The sequence below is a fragment of the Oncorhynchus keta genome, chromosome 26 (genome assembly GCF_023373465.1).
Source record: "Oncorhynchus keta strain PuntledgeMale-10-30-2019 chromosome 26, Oket_V2, whole genome shotgun sequence".
Lineage (NCBI taxonomy): Eukaryota > Metazoa > Chordata > Actinopteri > Salmoniformes > Salmonidae > Oncorhynchus > Oncorhynchus keta.
In genome coordinates this window covers 38,826,356-38,849,967 of record NC_068446.1, presented here as the reverse complement: position 1 = coordinate 38,849,967, position 23,612 = coordinate 38,826,356, and the positions used below count along the sequence as shown (strand labels likewise).

Sequence of the window (23,612 nt, the reverse complement as noted above, 5' to 3'; positions counted from 1 at the left end):
CTCATCAACTCATCCCTGACCGCTGGCTACGTCCCTTCCGTCTTCAAGAGAGCGAGAGTTGCACCCCTTCTGAAAAACCTACACTCGATCCCTCCGATGTCAACAACTACAGACCAGTATCCCTTCTTTCTTTTCTCTCCAAAACTCTTGAACGTGCCGTCCTTGGCCAGCTCTCCCGCTATCTCTCTCAGAATGACCTTCTTGATCCAAATCAGTCAGGTTTCAAGACTAGTCATTCAACTGAGACTGCTCTTCTCTGTATCACGGAGGCGCTCCGCACTGCTAAAGCTAACTCTCTCTCCTCTGCTCTCATCCGTCTAGACCTATCGGCTGCCTTCGATACTGTGTACCATCAGATCCTCCTCTCCACCCTCTCCGAGTTGGGCATCTCCGGCGCGGCCCACGCTTGGATTGCGTCCTACCTGACAGGTCGCTCCTACCAGGTGGCGTGGCGAGAATCTGTCTCCTCACCACGCGCTCTCACCACTGGTGTCCCCAGGGCTCTGTTCTAGGCCCTCTCCTATTCTCGCTATACACCAAGTCACTTGGCTCTGTCATAACCTCACATGGTCTCTCCTATCATTGCTATGCAGATGACACACAATTAATCTTCTCCTTTCCCCCTTCTGATGACCAGGTGGCGAATCGCATCTCTGCATGTCTGGCAGACATATCAGTGTGGATGACGGATCACCACCTCAAGCTGAACCTCGGCAAGACAGAGCTGCTCTTCCTCCCGGGGAAGGACTGCCCGTTCCATGATCTCGCCATCACGGTTGACAACTCCATTGTGTCCTCCTCCCAGAGCGCTAAGAACCTTGGCGTGATCCTGGACAACACCCTGTCGTTCTCAACTAACATCAAGGCGGTGGCCCGTTCCTGTAGGTTCATGCTCTACAACATCCGCAGAGTACGACCCTGCCTCACACAGGAAGCGGCGCAGGTCCTAATCCAGGCACTTGTCATCTCCCGTCTGGATTACTGCAACTCGCTGTTGGCTGGGCTCCCTGCCTGTGCCATTAAACCCCTACAACTCATCCAGAACGCCGCAGCCCGTCTGGTGTTCAACCTTCCCAAGTTCTCTCACGTCACCCCGCTCCTCCGCTTTCTCCACTGGCTTCCAGTTGAAGCTCGCATCCGCTACAAGACCATGGTGCTTGCCTACGGAGCTGTGAGGGGAACGGCACCTCAGTACCTCCAGGCTCTGATCAGGCCCTACACCCAAACAAGGGCACTGCGTTCATCCACCTCTGGCCTGCTCGCCTCCCTACCACTGAGGAAGTACAGTTCCCGCTCAGCCCAGTCAAAACTGTTCGCTGCTCTGGCCCCCCAATGGTGGAACAAACTCCCTCACGACGCCAGGACAGTGGAGTCAATCACCACCTTCCGGAGACACCTGAAACCCCACCTCTTTAAGGAATACCTAGGATAGGATAAAGTAATCCTTCTCACCCCCTTAAAAGATTTAGATGCACTATTGTAAAGTGGCTGTTCCACTGGATGTCATAAGGTGAATGCACCAATTTGTAAGTCGCTCTGGATAAGAGCGTCTGCTAAATGACTTAAATGTAATGTAAATGTACCACAAGAGAGATCAAAGATCTGTGAAAGCTGCTCCATTTCAATCAGCAGACAAAATGTTTATTTGCCCAATAGATTTTTGACTGAAGGATTGTTTGCTAGAGGGCAGAGAAATGAGTTATCCTTTTATGGGATGTGAAAAAACATATGCTGTTAAATGTACATTTGCGTCTCATTTATCCAGAACACAAAAACAGCTCCATCAAACATGCTTATGATACAGTGTTGGAAACACAAAGTGAAAATGTTCCTGAGGCCCCTGGTGTTTCTACAGACAACTACTTTTCCCAGGACTTGGAGGCAGGCGGCCCCTTATATAATTGACAGCTTAGGATAGAAAACACTCTAAAGTTTCCAAAACTGTAAAGTGAGTATAACAGAACTGATATTGCAGGCGAAAGCCTGAGAAAAATCCAATCCGGAAGTGCCTCATGTTTTGAAAGCGCTGCGTTCTAATGCGTCCCTATTGAGCAATGAATGGGCTATCAACCGGATTACTTTTTCTCCGTATTCCCCAAGGTGTCTACAGCATTGTGACATAGTTTACGCATTTATGTTGAAGAATACCTGTAAGCGGCTACATTGCGCAACTGGTCACCTGATTGCTCCCTGAGTGATTCTCGTGTAAAATACAGAGGTAGCCATTACTCCAATCGGTCCTACTGAATAACCAATTGTCCCGGTGGATATATTATTGAAAAGATATTTGAAAAACACCTTGAGGATTGATTATAAACAACGTTTGCCATGTTTCTGTTGATATTATGGAGCTAATTTGGAATATTTCTCTGCATTTTCGTGACTGCAATTTCCGGGCGATTTCTCAGCCAAACGTGAAGAACAAACAGAGCTATTTCGCCTACAAAAATAATATTTTTGGAAAAAAGGCACATTGGCTATCTAACTGGGAGTCTCGTGAGTGAAAACATCTGAAGCTCATCAAAGGTAAACAATTTAATTTGATTGCATTTCTGATTTCCGTGACCAAGTTACCTGCTGCTAGCTGGACAAAATGCTATGCTAGGCTATCGATAAACTTACACAAATGCTTGTCTAGCTTTGGCTGTAAAGCATATTTTGAAAATCTGAGATGACAGGGTGCTTAACAAAAGGCTAAGCTGTGTCTCAATATATTTCACTTGTGATTTTCATGAATAGGAATATTTTCTAGGAATATTTATGTCCGTTGCGTTATGCTAATCAGTGTCAGTTGATGATTACGCTCCCTCATGCGGGATGGGGAGTCACTAGAGGTTTTAAGAGATGTGAAGGAGTAGAGGATGGTGTTTTAGCAGATGGATGAGTTGGTAAGAGATGTGAAGGAGTAGAGGATGGTGTTTTAGCAGATGGATGAGTTGGTAAGAGATGTGAAGGAGTAGAGGATGGTGTTATATCAGATGGATGAGTTGGTAAGAGATGTTAAGGAGTAGGGGATGGTGTTATAGCAGATGAGTTGTGAGAGGTGCTTGATGTGCCATAGCTGGAGATCATCTGGGATCTCCCAGTATCAGGGCTCTGTGGAACATTTCAGCCGGAGTACATATTTTTGTCGATATTGCCGTGCTGCTGCTCCAGTTTCAACTGTTCTGCCTGCTGCTATGGGACCCTGACCTGTTGACCGGACGTGCTACCTGTCCCAGACCTGCTGTTTTCAACTCTCCAGAGACAGCAGGAGTGGTAGAGATACTCTGAATGATTGGCTATGAAAAGCCAACTGACATTTACTCCTGATGTGCAGACCTTTTGCACCCTCGACATCAACTTTGATTATTATTATTTGACCCTGCGTGTCATCTATAAACATTTGAACATCTTGGCCATGTTCTGTTCTAATCTCCACCTGGCACAGCCAGAAGAGGACTGGCCACCCCTCACAGCCTGGATCCTCTCTAGGTTTCTTCCTAGGTTCTGGCCTTTCGAGGGAGTTTTTCCTAGCCACCTTGCTTCTACACCTGCATTGCTTGCTTTTTGGGGTTTTAGGGTGGGTTTCTGTACAGCACTTTGAGATATCAGCTGATGTACGACAGGCTTTATAAATACATTTTATTTTATTTGTTTTAGAGGGAGACAAATATTTCAGTTCATAGGTTAGGGCCCTTCATTTGGAATAAATCTTACAAATGTGAGTTGTTAGAATATATAAAGCGTAACAGTTTCTATGAAGTACATATTATAATTATTTTAATGACCTTCATGCCTTATAATACACCCATGTGTTATAACACTGATTATAAGTGTCTATATTAATTAATTAGTGGTTGTAATGGGGGGGAGCTTGATATTTATACAATGTACTGTTGTTTAAATGAATACTGTATGTATTGACTGATCATTGAGAATGAATTAATACTTTACATTACTGTGTGGTTATTACTGTTAGGCCTATGGTCAGGGTTAGAGGTATTACATTCAGCAGTAACATATCTAGGACTTAAAAGAGAAGACGTTTTACAATCAGAGTTCTTTGTGTCTCTTCTTAGTCATACAGATACACATCTTATAGGTGGACGGGGTTATGGACATATACAATACATTATTTCTGAAACCAGATGAAATGAAACTGTCTTTCAGCAGGAAAAGCTTCTCTAATAATCCTAACCATGGCTTGGTGTCTTCAGAGACTGAGAGGTACAGAGACACACTGTCAAGATGACAGGTATCCTAGTGGTTTAGAGACTGAGAGGTATAGAGACACACTGTCAAGTCAAAACATCTGGCTCTGCTTTCATGTCCAAACCCCTTATTCTATTATTTTCTAGTCATTCTATTATATTCTAGTCATTCTGTTATATTCTATTCTGTTATATTCTATGATAATATATTATATCCATAGTCTCCACTCAGTATAGTGTTGTGTACATTGACTGTTTGTTGTGTACATTGATTGAATGGTTAGGACAATCTCTCTGTATTCACAGTTTAAATCCCAAGAGACCAGGAGACCTAAAGGAAGCCTTCAACACTGCATCCCTTCATCCAGACATAGTAAATAACGTCTGTGTGCCCGCCCGACCGCCTCTCTATTGTGACAGTTGTAGACACAGCCAACCTATCTGCTGTGGTTGTTGTTGCTATTAGTGTTCAGGTCAAGGTACAACGTGATTCACTCATTGAACTCATCAGGCTGATTGAACTCCATCTAGGAACAGAACTCACCAGGCTGATTGAACTCCATCTAGGAACAGAACTCACCAGGCTGATTGAACTCCATCTAGGAACAGAACTCACCAGGCTGATTGAACTCCATCTAGGAACAGAACTCACCAGGCTGATAGAACTCCATCTAGGAACAGAACTCACCAGGCTGATAGAACTCCATCTAGGAACAGAACTCACCAGGCTGATTGAACTCCATCTAGGAACAGAACTCACCAGGCTGATTGAACTCCATCTAGGAACAGAACTCACCAGGCTGATAGAACTCCATCTAGGAACAGAACTCACCAGGCTGATTGAACTCCATCTAGGAACAGAACTCACCAGGCTGATTGAACTCCATCTAGGAACAGAACTCACCAGGCTGATAGAACTCCATCTAGGAACAGAACTCACCAGGCTGATTGAACTCCATCTAGGAACAGAACTCACCAGGCTGATAGAACTCCATCTAGGAACAGAACTCACCAGGCTGATAGAACTCCATCTAGGAACAGAACTCACCAGGCTGATTGAACTCCATCTAGGAACAGAACTCACCAGGCTGATTGAACTCCATCTAGGAACAGAACTCACCGGGCTGATTGAACTCCATCTAGGAACAGAACTCACCAGGCTGATAGAACTCCATCTAGGAACAGAACTCACCAGGCTGATTGAACTCCATCTAGGAACAGAACTCACCAGGCTGATTGAACTCCATCTAGGAACAGAACTCACCAGGCTGATTGAACTCCATCTAGGAACAGAACTCACCAGGCTGATAGAACTCCATCTAGGAACAGAACTCACCAGGCTGATTGAACTCCATCTAGGAACAGAACTCACCAGGCTGATAGAACTCCATCTAGGAACAGAACTCACCAGGCTGATAGAACTCCATCTAGGAACAGAACTCACCAGGCTGATTGAACTCCATCTAGGAACAGAACTCACCAGGCTGATTGAACTCCATCTAGGAACAGAACTCACCAGGCTGATTGAACTCCATCTAGGAACAGAACTCACCAGGCTGATTGAACTCCATCTAGGAACAGAACTCACCAGGCTGATTGAACTCCATCTAGGAACAGAACTCACCAGGTCACCCAGAGGAATACATTGAACGTTGTCAAAGCCTGTCATCTTTTATATCCTACATTGTACAGTATATACCTCTGATTTCACTGTTCTTAAACAACTCTTCCAGGTCTATAGAAATAGTCGTCATGGGAAGGAGGGAGTGGATTCTGTGAGATCCAGTCGTCGTTCTTTCTGTGCTATAAGGACCAATTTGGAGATATTGACAAACTTACCATGTGACCTGGGGTGAAATCTATTGTAGGATAAATGGAACCTGCCTCCAGAGTGGCACAGTGGTCTAAGGCACTGCTTCACAGCGCTAGCTTTGCCACCAGAGATTCTGGGTTCGAGACCAGGCTCTGTCGAACCTGGAGACCCATGGGGCAGTGCACAATTTGCCCAGCGTTGTCTGGGTTATGGGATGGTTTGGCCGGCAGGGATGTCCTTATCCCATCGCGAATTAGCGACTCCTGTGGCAGGCCGGGCGCAGTGCATGCTGACACGGTCGCAAAGTGTACTGTATTTCCTCTGACACATTGGTGCAGCTGGCTTCCGGGTTAAGTGGGCATTGTGTCAAGAAGCAGTGCGGCTTGGTTGGGTTGTGTTTCGTGGGTGGCAAGGCTCTCGACCTTTGCCTCTCCTGAGTCCGTACGAGAGTTGCAGTGATGAGACAAGACTGTAACTACCAATTAGATACTATGACATTGGGGAGAAAGTTAAACGTAACTACGAAATTTTAATTTAAAAAAATAATAAATGGATCCTGGATCCGTTTCATTCTAGTAACATGTCTTATGTGTGTTATAAAAGTAATAATATTTAAAATAATGTTGAATACTTAATAAGCTGTGCTTGTAGTCAGAGTTCTCCACAGCACAGCTGGGGTAATACAGAGACATCAAGGTACTGCTTTACTCATCACCTGCAGGGGAAAACAACAATCAAGCCTGATTCACACAATAGGGCCCAACTGTACTGGCTCGAATATTTTATTTTCAAATTTTCATAGACACATGGGTCTAGAGGTCTCTAATGGTTGAGTCTTGGTCTGGGTCTCACTGGTTCTGTTCCAGTCTGTCCTTTCATCATCTCTGGTATATTCAGTGGTATATATTCAAACATCAACATCATCCACTCCTTAAAGGTTTCTTCTGCACTGTTCAAGTAAATGTAAAAAAAGAGATTGTTTAATGTATTCCTTGTGCATAGAGTTGTAAGGCTTTTTAATACTGATAACAACAACAACCAGACCTCTCTGTCTCCAAAGACACCCAGCCATGGTTAGGATTATTAGAGAAGCTTTTCCTGCTGAAAGACAGTTTCATTTCATCTGTTTTCAGAAATAATGTATTGTATATGTTCATAACCCCGTCCACCTATAAGATGTGTATCTGTATGACTAAGAAGAGATACAAAGAACTCTGATTGTAAAACGTCTTCTCTTTTTAGTCCTAGATATGTCTAGGGTTACTGCTGAATGTAGTAACTCTAACCATGACCCTAAACTGTAAAAAATGTACTGTAGAAATTACAGTAAATTAACGGCAAAAAAGTTCCCAGTACAAGTACTGTAAAACATTGATTTACTGTAAATTTGAATTACAACATGTTGCTGTAGATGTACTACAATAACTTACTGTTTATAAATAACAGCAATTTGCTGTATTTTTTGAGTACCTGTACACCTTTCTGATTACAATATATTATTGTGTCACAACTTCTGCCGAAGTTGTTGCCTCTCCTTGTTCGGGCGGTGCTCGGCGTTCGATGTCACCGGTCTTCTAGCCCTCATTGATCCATTTTTCATTTTCCATTGGTTTTGTCTTCTCTTCCCACACACCTGTTTTCAATCCCATTCATTACATGTTGTGTATATAACCCTCTTTTTCCCCTCATGTCTTTGTCAGAGATTGTTTAATTGTCAGTGTTGTTATTTTGTTGTGTTGGTGCGCGACGGGTCCTCGTACTCGTAAATTCCTTGTAAACGATGCCACTCTCTGCCTTTGTCATCCTTACTCGCACGGACAGTCCCATACCTCTTTCACTTCATGGGGAGTTGAGTTGTAGCAGGGTGTTGCTTTCCCTCTTCTTAGAGGCGTGCGTAACAGTATGATGTTGGCGAGCAAAACTCCGGGGAGAGAGAGAGTGTCAAGGGTATCTGTACCAGACTGGGAGAGACAGACCAGAGCAGGTGGGGAGCAGTGCAGCAGGTAACAGGGTATGTGAGAGTGTCCAGAGATGAGTCTTTCCTTGGAGCAGGAACACAGAGCAGAACTAGGACGGCATCATACTTTCTGCACTACAGAAACTACAGGACCAGTCAAAAGTTGGGACACCTGACAGACAATCAGATGAGAACAAATGGTAGTCCCACTAAGCTCAAACCAGATGGAATGGCGTTTCGCTGCAGAATGCTCTGGTAGCCATGCAGGTTAAGTGTGCCTTGAATTCTAAATACATCACCGACACTGTCACCAGCAAAGCACCCCCACACCATCTCCTATCAAGTGAAATGCGAATGACTATCAATTGCTGCAAAGAAACAACTACTAAAGGACACCAATAAGAAGAAGAGACTTGCTTGGGCCAAGAAACACAAGCAATGGACATTAGACCGATGGAAATCTGTCCTTTGGTCTGATGAGGCCAAATTTAAGATTCCTTGTTCCGAAAGCTGTCTTTGTGAGACGCAGAGTAGGTGAACAGATGACCTCTGCATGTGTATTTCCTACCGTGAAGCATGGAGGAGGAGGTGTGATGGTGCTTTGATGGTGACACTGTCAGTAATTTATTTAGAATTCAAGGCACACTTAACCAGCATAGCTACCAAAGCATTCTGCAGCGATTCACCATCCCATCTGGATTGCACTTAGTGGGACTCTCATTTGTTTTTCAACAGGACAATGACCCAACACACCTCCAAGCTGTGAAAGGGCTATTTGACCAAGAAAGAGAGTGATGTAGTGGTGCATCAAATGACCTGGCCTCTACTTGATTTATTTAACACGTTATTGGTTACTACATGATTCCATGTGTTATTTTTGAGTTTTGATGTCTTCCCTACTATTCTACAATGTAGAAAATAGTACAAATTAAGAAAAACCATTGATTGAGTAGGTGTGCCTAAACTTTTGAATGATACTGCATGTTAAGGGGACATTTCACCCCCCAATAGCAAAGGTTCATATCTCTAAATGCAATCTTATTAGATGGAGCCAGTTCCCCCTATTAGTTTGGGATTCAGGCCTGCAGTCATCTTGATTTCAGACCACTTTGGAGAAGTGATCCATAGGCAGTAAATCTATTGTAGAATAAATGGAACCTGGATCCATTTCATTCTATTAACATGGTGTATGTGTGTTATAGCAGTAATGGGGTTAAACTGATATTAAAATGACAACTCCATAGATGGTACCAGGTCTGGGGAGTTCATCTCCGCTCCCAGCATCCTTGGGACAGTACTGATCAACATAGCTGACCTGATGCAGAGGTGGACCAGTGATGTTTTCCTCTCAGTGGTGAGACTTTCCCTTCTATTTGATACACCGTTACCTCATGAGATCAAGAACAAGATGTTACATGTGGAAATGTGACAGGTTAAAGGAAATATTCATAGTCTGTTATACATTAAAAAGTATTAGTAAGTTCATAGTATGTGAGGATCTTAAAACATCTAAGGTTAAAAAGATCATGCATTCAGTATTAGTTGATAGAGATTGCGTACAAAGGGTACGAATTGTGAGAGTAATGTGTAAACGTTATATTGATTACTTTATTTTGTGGTGCCGAAAAATGTTAATCTGTGATCTACGAAATGCTCTTAATCTATGAGCCTGAGATTGATTGCTCTGGTCTCCACCCATATTCCTGGGGAATTCGCAGTCTTTTCTCATTGCACTAAAAGTTTAATTGAGAAAACAACACCGTATCACACTGCAGTCCCTGGCTTTCTTTGTGCAGCCGGACAATGAGGCCCTCATCAATGCAGGTACTGTATGCAGAACCATAGTAAAGCCCAGTATGGAATATCAATACAGATACTGAATGTAGAACCATAGTAAAGCCCAGTATGGACTATCAATACAGATACTGTATGTAGAGCCATAGTAAAGTCCAGTATGGACTATCAATACAAAGTGACCATTTAGAATCAAATCAAATCAAATGTATTTATATAGCCCTTCGTACATCAGCTGATATCTCAAAGTGCTGTACAGAAACCCAGCCTAAAACCCCAAACAGCAAGCAATGCAGGTGTAGAAGCACGGTGGCTAGGAAAAACTCCCTAGAAAGGCTAAAACCTAGGAAGAAACCTAGAGAGGAACCAGGCTATGTGGGGTGGCCAGTCCTCTTCTGGCTGTGCCGGGTGGAGATTATAACAGAACATAGCCAAGATGTTCAAATGTTCATAAATGACCAACATGGTTGAATAATAATAAGGCAGAACAGTTGAAACTGGAGCAGCAGCACGGCCAGGTGGACTGGGGACAGCAAGGAGTCATCATGTCAGGTAGTCCTGAGGCATGGTCCTAGGGCCGAGGTCCTCCGAGAGAGAGAAAGAAAGAGAGAAAGAGAGAATTAGAGAGAGCACACATAAATTCACACAGGACACCGAATAGGACAGGATAAGTACTCCAGATATAACAAACTGACCCTAGCCCCCCCGACACATAAACTACTGCAGTATAAATACTGGAGGCTGAGACAGGAGGGGTCAGGAGACACTGTGGCCCCATCCGAGGACACCCCCGGACAGGGCCAAACAGGAAGGATATAACCCCATCCACTTTGCCAAAGCACAGCCCCCACACCACTAGAGGGATATCTTCAACCACCAACTTACCATCCCGAGACAAGGCTGAGTATAGTCCACAAAGATCTCCGCCACAAATGAGGCCCAGTTCAATGAGAGGATGTCTTAACAGAACTGGGAGATGACAGACATGAAGTGGGTGGGTGGAGATCTAAGATTTTATTGTGCCAAACATTAAAGCACGATATTGTAATACATCTACACCCTATTCCCTACGTAGACCACTACTTTAGACCTGGTCAAAAGCACAATAGTGCACTATGTAGGGAATAGGGAACCATTTAGAACAGAGACAGTAATTCCCCTGAACATCTTTCTCGTCCTCATCTGGTTTCTTTAACAGCCATTCACTCCTCCCCTCTTCCTCCCCTCCTCCCTTTTCATTCTATTCTATCAGCCACACCACTAGCTCACCTCTACACAATACATTTACAAGTTAAAGACACACCTTGGAATAAATAACAAAGGAAAACTATTACTAGATGAAGTTTGGTGTTGTATTTTTTATTTCCCATCACCATAAATCATATTTAATCACTGAACAGTAGCAGACCTAACTTCATCTGTTCCTGACTCTGGATCGTGGATTAAAAAGACCATCAATCTCCAATTATATTAAAGTACTATTCTGAACATTACTGATATACTGAGTGGCAAGTCAAGATATCTGCTGGTTTTATTGTTTGGTCAATATCACTACCTGCTGGACAGGTTTAATGTTGCTGGACTGAGCAGTATAGGAGGATGAAAGATGACAAATTTAGGGCTGGTTTCCAGGACATCTACATTGAACGTAGTTTTTAGTCCAGGACTACGATTAATCTGTGTCCGGGAAACCAGTCCATATAGTTTAGTTAGTTAGTGATTCTACCTGTTCAATGCCACTGAGGAGAATTACATAGAGACAGAGAACCAATTGAGAAAACATATAAATGGTTCTGAATGCCAACCAATATACATCAACACCATACATCACAATTCATGGAAATGTACAACATGAAAACATTGCATTTTATTAAATATGAAAACAAATTATTTTAATGCATGAAATCTCTGAAGATCAAAACAGTCAAAAAAATATTTTGTAAAGAAAAACAGAGCAGAATGAATCATCACCAGCATGACTAGTATCTATGTGGACCCTACTACAGTTTAACCAGCTCAGCAATAGACTACACCAGCATTACTAGTATCTATGTGGACTCTACTACAGTTTAACCAGCTCAGCAATAGACTACACCAGCATTACTAGTATCTATGTGGACTCTACTACAGTTTAACCAGCTCAGCAATAGACTACACCAGCATGACTAGTATCTATGTGGACCCTACTACAGTTTAACCAGCTCAGCAATAGACTACACCAGCATTACTAGTATCTATGTGGACTCTACTATAGTTTAACCAGCTCAGCAGTACCAGAGAGCCAAAACCCAGGATAGAGGGGCTGAGTGAATGTGGTCTGGACTCTGTAGAGGAGGGTCATTGTGTCAGAGACACTGTAGAAGGACAGAGTACCTGCCTTGTGATCCAGGTACACTCCTACTCTGGAGGACTGAGGGCCTGATGCTTTAGTCTCAACATTATTGTGTCTGAAATAATAACCATCACTAGAGCACTGTAAACTCCAGGACTTGTCATTGTATCCAAATGCATTACCTCTCTCTGTTCTGCTGATGTCTTTATATGAGACTGTTGTAATAACATACACCCCACTCCACTCCACCTCCCAGTAACAGCGTCCAGACAGACCCTCTCTACACAGAACCTGGTAGTTGTTTGTGAATCTGTCTGGATGACCAGGATATGGTTGGTCTTGGCGTGTTTGGGACACCTTTCTGTTCCCTTCAGACAGAGAGAGACGTGTGCCTGCTGTGTTTGGGTCCAGTGTGAGCTGACAGGAATCTGCGAGAAGAGCAGAGCAGAGACCAATGAGGGTAGTTAGAACAATAATTTTAGTCAGATACTGTATCTACCCTGTCTTTGATTAGAGCACAGCAGAGATCAAATCAGACAAATATGAGAAGTCAGATTGATACCCAGTCTTTGATTAGATCTACTATTGCTATATATTTCTAGAGGGATTGTTAGGAGTGTCAGTAAAAAGAGACTGTTAGTTACTTCACAATAAAGAGACTCACATTGTAACAACTGTTCTCTGGTCTTGGGCTCTGGAGGCAGTACAACCTCCACTAAATTCACTACAGACACACAAACACATTGACAGAGAGAGGGAATGTTATCATCATACCATATTCCACATGTATATGACTAGTAGGGAACTTTCAATGGTCTAAAGTTGATGTTCTTATTATTTTCAACATACCTGTGGTGGAGATCTTGGTCCATTCTCCTTTAAGGAAGTCTTCTAGTTTCTCTCTCAGTTCAGACACAGTCTTACTCACATCTCCAAAGTACTGAAGAGGACAGACAACGATGCTGGGTAAGTCTGAAGATACACTGATACTGGAGAGAGACCGATAACTCTGGAGAGAGTGAGAGAGAGAGACAAAGAGAGAACAGAAGCAAATGATTGAGATGAATAGTTTCAGCATTCAGATCATTTCATATCACATGAATCAAGGCAGTTTAGTTACCTGGAGGAAAGTGATGTGATCCTCTGTGTGTGAGAGCTGCTCCATCTCAGTGCTTCTCTTCCTCAGCTCAGCAACCTCCTGCTTCAGTTGCTGCAGGAGTCCTTCAGCTTGACTCACTTGAGACTTCACTTGGGCTCTGATCAGCTCCTTCACCTCAGAGCTCCTCAGCTCAGCAAATATCTTATCACTGCCCTTCACTGCAGAGCGCTGTTGAGAGAGAGACTGACTTGTCTTAATTTAATGAGCCATCCTTATTACACTAACACCCCCACCCCTCCTAAAAACATAGTGTGTGCCACAACAACCTCCACACAATCACATTATACAGTACCCAACACCACAGTACAATACACCATCCAGCACCACATTCCAACCGTACATCCAACCCCTCCTCTCCAGCCGTACAGACAGCCCCTCCTCTCCAGCCGTACATCCAACCCCTCCTCTCCAGCCGTACAGACAACCCCTCCTCTCCAGCCGTACAGACAGCCCCTCCTCTCCAGCCGTACAGACAACACCTCCTCTCCAGCCGTACAGACAGCCCCTCCTCTCCAGCCGTACAGACAGCCCCTCCTCTCCAGCCGTACAGACAGCCCCTCCTCTCCAGCCGTACAGACAGCCCCTCCTCTCCAGCCGTACAGACAGCCCCTCCTCTCCAGACGTACAGACAGCCCCTCCTCTCCAGCCGTACAGACAGCACCTCCTCTCCAGCCGTACAGACAGCCCCTCCTCTCCAGCCGTACAGACAGCCCCTCCTCTCCAGCCGTACAGACAGCCCCTCCTCTCCAGCCGTACAGACAGCCCCTCCTCTCCAGCCGTACAGACAGCCCCTCCTCTCCAGCCGTACAGACAGCCCCTCCTCTCCAGCCGTACAGACAGCACCTCCTCTCCAGCCGTACAGACAGCCCCTCCTCTCCAGCCGTACAGACAGCCCCTCCTCTCCAGCCGTACAGACAGCCCCTCCTCTCCAGCCGTACAGACAGCCCCTCCTCTCCAGCCGTACAGACAGCCCCTCTTCTCCAGCCGTACAGACAGCCCCTCCTCTCCAGCCGTACAGACAGCCCCTCCTCTCCAGCCGTACAGACAGCCACTCCTCTCCAGCCGTACAGACAGCCCCCCTGAGCCCCCATTCCTCCTGAAACATCTCCACACTGTTGATCATTTTGTAAAACTCAAACTCATCCCGAAGGCATCAATGGTAATGGCATTACCCTCACCACCACTTGGCCCTGCCCTACTCTCTTCCCTCCTGGTACTCCCTCCAGCAGCCTGCCCTGTATCAGAGCTAGACCCATCCTCTGCCCCCTGAGTCCTAGGCCACACACTCTTCTCAATTTACATCAACAACATAGCTCAAGCAGTAGGAGGCTCTTTCATCTATTTATATGCAGATGATACAGTCTTATCCTCAGCTGGTCCCTCTCTGGATTTTGTGTTCAAAGCTTTCTTATTGTCCAACAAGCTTTCTTATTGTCCAACAAGCTTTCTTATTGTCCAACAAGCTTTCTTATTGTCCAACAAGCTTTCTTATTGTCCAACAAGCTTTCTTATTGTCCAACAAGCTTTCTTATTGTCCAACAAGCTTTCTTATTGTCCAACAAGCTTTCTTATTGTCCAACAAGCTTTCTTATTGTCCAACAAGCTTTCTTATTGTCCAACAAGCTTTCTTATTGTCCAACAAGCTTTCTTATTGTCCAACAAGCTTTCTTATTGTCCAACAAGCTTTCTTAGTGTCCAACAAGCTTTCTTATTGTCCAACAAGCTTTCTTAGTGTCCAACAAGCTTTCTCTTAACCTTGTTAGGAACACCTCCAAAACAAAGGTCATGTGGTTTGGTAAGAAGAATGCCCCTCTCACCACAGGTGTGATTACTACATCTGAGGGTTTAAAGCTTGAGGTCATCACCTCATACAAGTACTTGGGAGTATGGCTAGACGGTACACTTTCCTTCTCTCAGCTGCAGGCTAAAGTTAAATCTAGACTAGGTTTCCTCTATCGTAATCACTCCTCTTTCACCCCAGCTGCCAAACTAACCCTGATTCAGATGACCATCCTACCCATGCTAGATTACGGAGATGCCATTTATAGATCGACAGGTCAGGGAGATGTTCTTTACCAGTCGGCCATCAGATTTGCCACCAAAGCTCCTTATAGGACACATCACTGCACTCTATACTCCTCTGTAAACTGGTCATCTGTGTATACCCATCGCAAGACCCACTGGTTGATGCTTATGTATATAAAACACTCTTAGGCTTCATACCCCCCTATCTGATATATCTATTGCAGACCTCATCTTCCACATACAACACAAGTTCTGCAAGTCACATTCTGTTAAGGTCCACAAGCACACACATCCCTGGGTCGCTCCTCTTTTCAGTTTGCTGCAGCTAGAGACTGGAATGAGCTGGAAGAAACACTCAAACTAAACAGTTTTATGTCAATCTGCTTTGCTTTATCTTGGCCAGGGCGCAGTTGTAAATGAGAACGTGTTCTCAACTGGCCTACCTTGTGAAATAATATATATCTTTTTTGGACCTCTTCCAGGTTAGCCAGGTGCCATTTGTCTGTGCACCATGTTATGATCTTTGTCATAAAGATGCACTGGGTTCCTGGGATTCCTTACAAATCTGGTCAATAGTTTGTTGCCAAATGGCTGGGGATGATGCAATGCCAAACCCCCGAGCTAACAAGGTACTGTCGTTCTGCCCCTGAACAGGCAGTTAACCCACTGTTCCCAGGCCGTCATTGAAAATAAGAATGTGTTCTTAACTGACTTGCCAAGTTAAATATAAATAAATAAAAAAGGTTTGTAGATCAACAATTGCCTGTCAACACACCATTCAGAGACCCACACAACCAACTGTGATGGAATGAGAGAGAGAGACATCATTACAACACTGAACATAGACATAATATAATGTTTCTTCTTCTTTGGAGTTTAACGGCGGTTGGAATCAAATATGTTGCATTACCTCTATAATATCAAACTATACTATAAACTATAATATCAACTTTACTTCGTGATACAAAATGGGAAAAGGAACATTTAATGGAATAAACAAGAACAATACTAAAAAACACTCTTCCAACTAGCCCTAAAAACCCCCTACCCCATCCCACTACTTTGACCCTATCTGCTCCTGCACCATGACAACTAACCCTACAGTCATTAAAAACCCACTACCCCATTCCACTACTTTGACCCTATCTGCTCCTGCACCATGACAACTAACCCTACAGTCATTAAAAACCCACTACCCCATTCCACTACTTTGACCCTATCTGCTCCTGCACCATGACAACTAACCCTACAGTCATTAAAAACCCACTACTCCATTCCACTACTTTGACCCTATCTGCTCCTGTACCATGACAACTAACCCTACAGTCATTAAAAACCCACTACCCCATTCCACTACTTTGACCCTATCTGCTCCTGCACCATGACAACTAACCCTACAGTCATTAAAAACCCACTACCCCATTCCACTACTTTGACCCTATCTGCTCCTGCACCATGACAACTAACCCTAAAAACCCACTACCCCATTCCACTACTTTGACCCTGTCTGCTCCTGCACCATGACAACTAACCCTAAAAACCCACTACCCCATTCCACTACTTTGACCCTGTCTGCTCCTGCACCATGACAACTAACCCTAAAAACCCACTACCCCATCCCACTACTTTGACCCTGTCTGCTCCTGCACCATGACAACTAACCCTAAAAACCCACTACCCCATCCCACTACTTTGACCCTATCTGCTCCTGCACCATGACAACTAACCCTAAAAACCCACTACCCCATCCCACTACTTTGACCCTGTCTGCTCCTGCACCATGACAACTAACCCTACAGTCATTAAAACCCACTACCCCATTCCACTACTTTGACCCTGTCTGCTCCTGCACCATGACAACTAACCCTAAAAACCCACTACCCCATCCCACTACTTTGACCCTGTCTGCTCCTGCACTCTTCCAACTAACCCTAAAAACCCACTACCCCATCCCACTACTTTGACCCTGTCTGCTCCTGCACCATGACAAGTAACCCTAAAAACCCACTACCCCATCCCACTACTTTGACCCTATCTGCTCCTGCACCATGACAACTAACCCTAAAAACCCACTACCCCATCCCACTACTTTGACCCTGTCTGCTCCTGCACCATGACAACTAACCCTACAGTCATTAAAAACCCACTACCCCATTCCACTACTTTGACCCTGTCTGCTCCTGCACCATGACACCCTGTCTGCTCCTGCACCACAACTAACTAACCCTAAAAACCCACTACCCCATTCCACTACTTTGACCCTGTCTGCTCCTGCACCATGACAACTAACCCTACAGTCATTAAAAACCCACTACTCCATTCCACTACTTTGACCCTATCTGCTCCTGCACCATGACAACGACCTGGGAGGACGGGACACCACCACTCAACACACCCTGGAACTCTTCTGAAGTCAAATCTCATATGACCAAATACTTGTCTGCAGCTGCCAGCACTACGTCTATATTCTGTGATTTATGTTCCATTTCTGTGGTACAGTTGATAACCATTGCTATGAACTCTAAGAAGCCAACCTTACTGAAGCATATATCACTCGTTGGCCTATCCCTCTGTGCTGGCACAGATCTACTACACACAGGGATCCTCTCAGGATCCCTCACCTTTGACCCATCCTCCTCTACTTTCTTCACTGCCTCAGCATACGACACCTTCTGCACAACTCTGACTCCATCCACCTCAACCTGCTTCTCTCTCACAGGACCCTTCTGATCCCCAGCAACATGGACACTCCTACAGTCGACACACAACTTTATCCACTAAAACTACACAATCCTCTATTCCATGACCTCCTGCACACTTCCCACATCTTGGAATCTCCCTCCTACAAACTGCTGCAACATGACCATAAACGTTGCACCTGAAACAGCTCAGTGGATTCAACACAGTGGTCCTTCTGTAGCTCAGTTGGTAGAGCATGGCGCTTGTAACGCCAGGGTAGTGGGTTCGATTCCCGGGACCACCCATACGTAGAATGTATGCACACATGACTGTAAGTCGCTTTGGATAAAAGCGTCTGCTAAATGGCATATATTATTATATATATTATTATATATTAACACAAAGACTCTAACAGGATAACTGATATATCCTAACATGTCATGTTAAGACTCAAAATTCAAAAGGACTGACAGTGACTCCACTGTTTCACCACGCTCACCACCGGGTCTGCGTCGTACCAAACGGTGGTCATCACAAACACCAGGAGTCTTCAACTTCAATTGCTCCACCTCCACACTTAACACTACCCCAGAAATCATTCATTTCAATAGTGTCCTGTTCCCAAGACCAAAGCAAGAAACATATCCTGACCAATGTAAACATCTGTTTCCCATGCCAATATAACCCATTTGAAGAGAGAGAGAGAGAGAGAGAGAGAGAGAGCTCCATGTTAATGTATAGGGGACACGAGTCAGTCATGGTTATGTGATGAGGTAGGCCCGCTTGCGACTTCAAAATCAATGTCGGCCCAATGGTGTAACGGTCAAGATGTTGGTCTCTCCCGCAGTAGACCTGGGTTCATATCCCGTTGGTTACATTAAGCAGTCTATTGTCTGAAAGGGGTCCAGACAGCCTGTTCCCAACAGTGGAGTCAGTGGCATTGGATAGGGGCCCCTCTCCTCTCTCTCTGACTGGAGGAGAGAAGTGAAATGGTGTGTCTCCTCTGGTCAACAACACTCACCTTGAGAGACTCCACAGCCTGTTGGAGCTCCTTCAGCTCCTTCTCTCTCTCCTGGAATCTCTGCTGGACCTTCTGCTGACTCATCCTCAGCTGCCTCTGTGGAGAATCACTCTTCAATGAGCTATCAAGCTTTATTTGTCCAGTAGATCAATAGTATAGTAATGTGACATAGAGAGGAATTGTGATAGAAAAATTACATACTTATCTGATTTATTTGATATTAATAGTAAACAGTTATATAATTATCCAAGAGTAAGACTGGCCTGCTAAGGCTGAGATCGCTTGAAGCTGGCAATTGATTAATGTCTCGGTGATAAAATGCATGTGAGCCAAATGTCTCTGGTCTGACTGAGCCTGTATTCTATAGATAAGATTGTGTGAATGACTCGAGATAGAGAGAACCTGAAAAAATAGAATCCTTTCATCTGGGAAACTTATCCTGAAGGAGTAGAATAACCCCCCCATGCAGATAAACATCAGTATGAACACAGGGTGGGTTATAGTGCCCAATCTGCATGGGGGGCAGACATGGTTGATGCAGTTTTAGGTTTGGTATATAAAGACCCGGTATTCTCTGAATGATTCAAGCACTCGGTCCGACAGTCAAGACAATAATTCATCGATATTAAATAAAGATGGTAGTTTGAAGAAATGACAGAGTCTCTCTCAGTACTGACTTTCCACAACACTATCAAGCTGTATTTGTTCAGTAGATCAATAGTATAGTCATGTGACATAGGACCCATAGAGAGGAAAGTCTACAATCTTGATGGTCCCTTTACAATATAATGTTGATTTGCTGCTATTTGAATTATTATAGTTTTAACAGTCGGTGTAAATGTATCAAGGAGTTGATACTGAACTTTAGACTCATTAAAGGCCATTCAGAATGATAATAGTGTTTGACTTTAGAAAATGGTGATACATTTGGAGAGTCTGGGTTAACATGGCAATATACTCAAGGTTGTGTTCATATTTGTTCTTCCGTGGATCAATTTCATTTGAATGATTTCATATTTAATTCTTTGTTTAACAGACAGTCACCAACATGGTCTTACCTGTTTCTCAGTCCTCTCTGCTGCAGCTGATACTGTATCATGGCCTTTATGTTCATCCATCACACACTGATAACAGATACACTGCTGATCGGTACGACAGTAAACCTCCAGCAGTTTGTCATGATGAGAGCAGATCTTCTCCTGTAGTTGTGCGGTGGCTTTGACCAGCTTGTGCTTCATGAAAGTAGGAGATTCATAGTGAGGTTGGAGGTGATTCTCACAGTAAGAAGCCAGACACGCCAGACAGGACATGAGGGCTTTCTGTTTTCTGGTCCCAGTGCAGAAATCACACGCCACATCTCCAGGTCCAGCATAGCACAGAGCAGGAGAGGGAGCAGCCTGGAGTCCTGTCTTCTTCAGTTCCTCCACCACCTCAGCCAACATGTTATTTTTCCTTAGAGTGGGCCTTGGAGTGAAGGTCTCTCTGCACTGAGGACAGCTATAGACCCCTCTCAGAACATTGTTATCCCAGCAGTCCTCAATACAGATTCTACAGTAACTGTGTCCACAGGCAGTAGTGACCGGCTCCGTCAGTAGCTCCAGACAGACAGAACAACAGAACTGGTCCTGGTCCAGCAGAACTCCTTGTTGAGCCATTTGGATGGTTGTTCACTCTCACACAGACAGATGAGACAGAGACTCAGGTCAGTTTTGTTTCCTCAGAAGAGAGTTTGTGGGAGGGGGAGGGACTTCCTGGTTCTGCCAGAGGGGTGCGGTCAGCAGGGTAGCCTAGTGGTTAGAGCATTGGACTAGTAACTGGAAGGTTGCAAGTTCAAACCCCCGAGCTGACAAGGTACAAATCTGCCATTCTGCTCCTGAACAGGCAGTTAACCCACTGTTCCTAGGCTGTCATTGAAAATAAGAATTTGTTCTTAATTCACTATACACAAACTCAGTGAGCATAACCTTGCTATTGAGAAAGGCCGCTGTAGGCAGCACTGGCTCTCAAGAGAAGACAGGCTATGTGCACACTGCCCACAAATTGAGGTGGAAACTGAGCTGCACTTCCTAACCTCCTGTCAAATGTATGAGTCTTTTAGAGATATTTCCCTCAGATTACACAGATCCACAAAGAATTTGAAAACAAACCCAATTTTGATAAACTCCCATATCTACTGGGTGAAATACCACAGTGTGCAATCACAGCAGCAAGATGTGTGACCTGTTGCCACAAGAAAAGGTCAACCAGTGAAGAACAAACACCATTGTAAATACAACCCATATTTATGCTTATTTGTTTTCCCTTTTGTACTTTAACCATTTGTACATCGTTACGACACTGTATATATACATATAATATTACATGTTTTTATTCTTTTGGAACTTCGGTGAGTGTAATGTTTACTGCTCTTTTTTATTGTTTATTTCACTTTTGTATATTATCTACCTCACTTGCTTTGGCAATGTTAACATATGTTTCCGATACCAATAAAGCCCCTTGACTTGAATTGAATTGAAATGAGAGAGGGAGGGATTAGAAGGAGTAAGAGAGAGAGGGGGGGATAGAGAGAGAGAGAGGGGGAGATAGATAGAGAGATTAGAGAGAGGGATTAGAGAGAGAGAGATTAGAGAGAGAGAGAGAGAGAGAGAGATTAGAGAGAGAGATTAGAGAGAAAGATTAGAGAGAGAGAGAGAGAGAGATTAGAGAGAGAGATGAGAGAGAGAGAGAGAGAGAGAGAGAGAGAGAGAGAGAGAGAGAGAGAGAGAGAGAGAGAGAGAGAGAGAGAGAGAGAGAGAGAGAGAGAGAGAGAGAGAGAGAGAGAGAGAGAGAGAGAGAGAGAGAGAGAGAGAGAGAGAGAGAGAGAGAGAGAGAGAGAGAGAGAGAGAGAGAGAGAGAGAGAGATTAGGAGAGAGGCCACATTTAATCTGATCTGTCCTACAGGCCACATTTAATCTGATCTGTCCTACAGGCCACATTTAATCTGATCTGTCCTACAGGCCACATTTAAACTGTATTTTACCCACTCCTGATCAAGACCAAGCTAAATTAGAAATGGTGGTTTAGTGCTAGACTCAAAGATACGACTCTGCTGTGCTCTACAACTAAAGCTGCCTAACCAGTATAACAGATACATACCTTTATATGGCTCTGGGACACATCTATATACTGTAAGGCTCTGGGACACATCTATATACTGTATGGCTCTGGGACACATCTATATACTGTATGGCTCTGGGACACATCTATATACTGTATGGCTCTGGGACACATCTATATACTGTATGGCTCTGGGACACATCTATATACTGTATGGCTCTGGGACACATCTATATACTGTATGGCTCTGGGACACATCTATATACTGTATGGCTCTGGGACACATCTATATACTGTATGGCTCTGGGACACATCTATATACTGTATGGCTCTGGGACACATCTATATACTGTATGGCTCTGGGACACATCTATATACTGTATGGCTCTGGGACACATCTATATACTGTATGGCTCTGGGACACATCTATATACTGTAAGGCTCTGGGACACATCTATATACTGTAAGGCTCTGGGACACATCTATATACTGTATGGCTCTGGGACACATCTATATACTGTATGGCTCTGGGACACATCTATATACTGTAAGGCTCTGGGACACATCTATATACTGTATGGCTCTGGGACACATCTATATACTGTATGGCTCTGGGACACATCTATATACTGTATGGCTCTGGGACACATCTATATACTGTATGGCTCTGGGACACATCTATATACTGTAAGGCTCTGGGACACATCTATATACTGTAAGGCTCTGGGACACATCTATATACTGTATGGCTCTGGGACACATCTATATACTGTAAGGCTCTGGGACACATCTATATACTGTATGGCTCTGGGACACATCTATATACTGTATGGCTCTGGGACACATCTATATACTGTATGGCTCTGGGACACATCTATATACTGTATGGCTCTGGGACACATCTATATACTGTATGGCTCTGGGACACATCTATATACTGTAAGGCTCTGGGACACATCTATATACTGTATGGCTCTGGGACACATCTATATACTGTATGGCTCTGGGACACATCTATATACTGTATGGCTCTGGGACACATCTATATACTGTATGGCTCTGGGACACATCTATATACTGTATGGCTCTGGGACACATCTATATACTGTATGGCTCTGGGACACATCTATATACTGTATGGCTCTGGGACACATCTATATACTGTATGGCTCTGGGACACATCTATATACTGTATGGCTCTGGGACACATCTATATACTGTAAGGCTCTGGGACACATCTATATACTGTATGGCTCTGGGACACATCTATATACTGTATGGCTCTGGGACACATCTATATACTGTATGGCTCTGGGACACATCTATATACTGTATGGCTCTGGGACACATCTATATACTGTATGGCTCTGGGACACATCTATATACTGTATGGCTCTGGGACACATCTATATACTGTAAGGCTCTGGGACACATCTATATACTGTATGGCTCTGGGACACATCTATATACTGTATGGCTCTGGGACACATCTATATACTGTAAGGCTCTGGGACACATCTATATACTGTATGGCTCTGGGACA

General features: G+C 44.2%; 1 protein-coding gene across 1 annotated transcript; it reads right to left on the bottom strand.

The window, feature by feature from the left end:
• Positions 1 to 11,122: 11,122 nt before the first annotated feature.
• On the bottom strand, positions 11,123 to 20,628 carry LOC118377341 (tripartite motif-containing protein 16-like). The gene is made up of 6 exons (XM_035764228.2): positions 20,032 to 20,628; positions 18,965 to 19,069; positions 13,210 to 13,416; positions 12,939 to 13,098; positions 12,754 to 12,813; positions 11,123 to 12,517 (listed from the first exon to the last, which is right to left on the bottom strand). The coding sequence occupies exons 1-6, from the start codon at positions 20,626 to 20,628 to the stop codon at positions 12,006 to 12,008; spliced, it is 1,641 nt and encodes a 546-aa protein (XP_035620121.1). The 3' UTR covers positions 11,123 to 12,005.
• Between the last annotated feature and the right edge of the window lie 2,984 nt (positions 20,629 to 23,612).

Coding starts and splice junctions, on each gene's coding strand:
- LOC118377341 (XM_035764228.2), bottom strand. CDS start 20,628: ATGGCTCAACAAGGAGTTCTGCTGGACCAGGACCAGTTCTGTTGTTCT. Junction 13,417..18,964: donor AGTCTCTCAAGGTGAGTGTT/GTTGACCAGAGG, acceptor CTCTCTCAACAG/CGCTCTGCAGTGAAGGGCAG. Junction 12,518..12,753: donor CAGAGAACAGTTGTTACAAT/GTGAGTCTCTTT, acceptor CTCTTCTCGCAG/ATTCCTGTCAGCTCACACTG.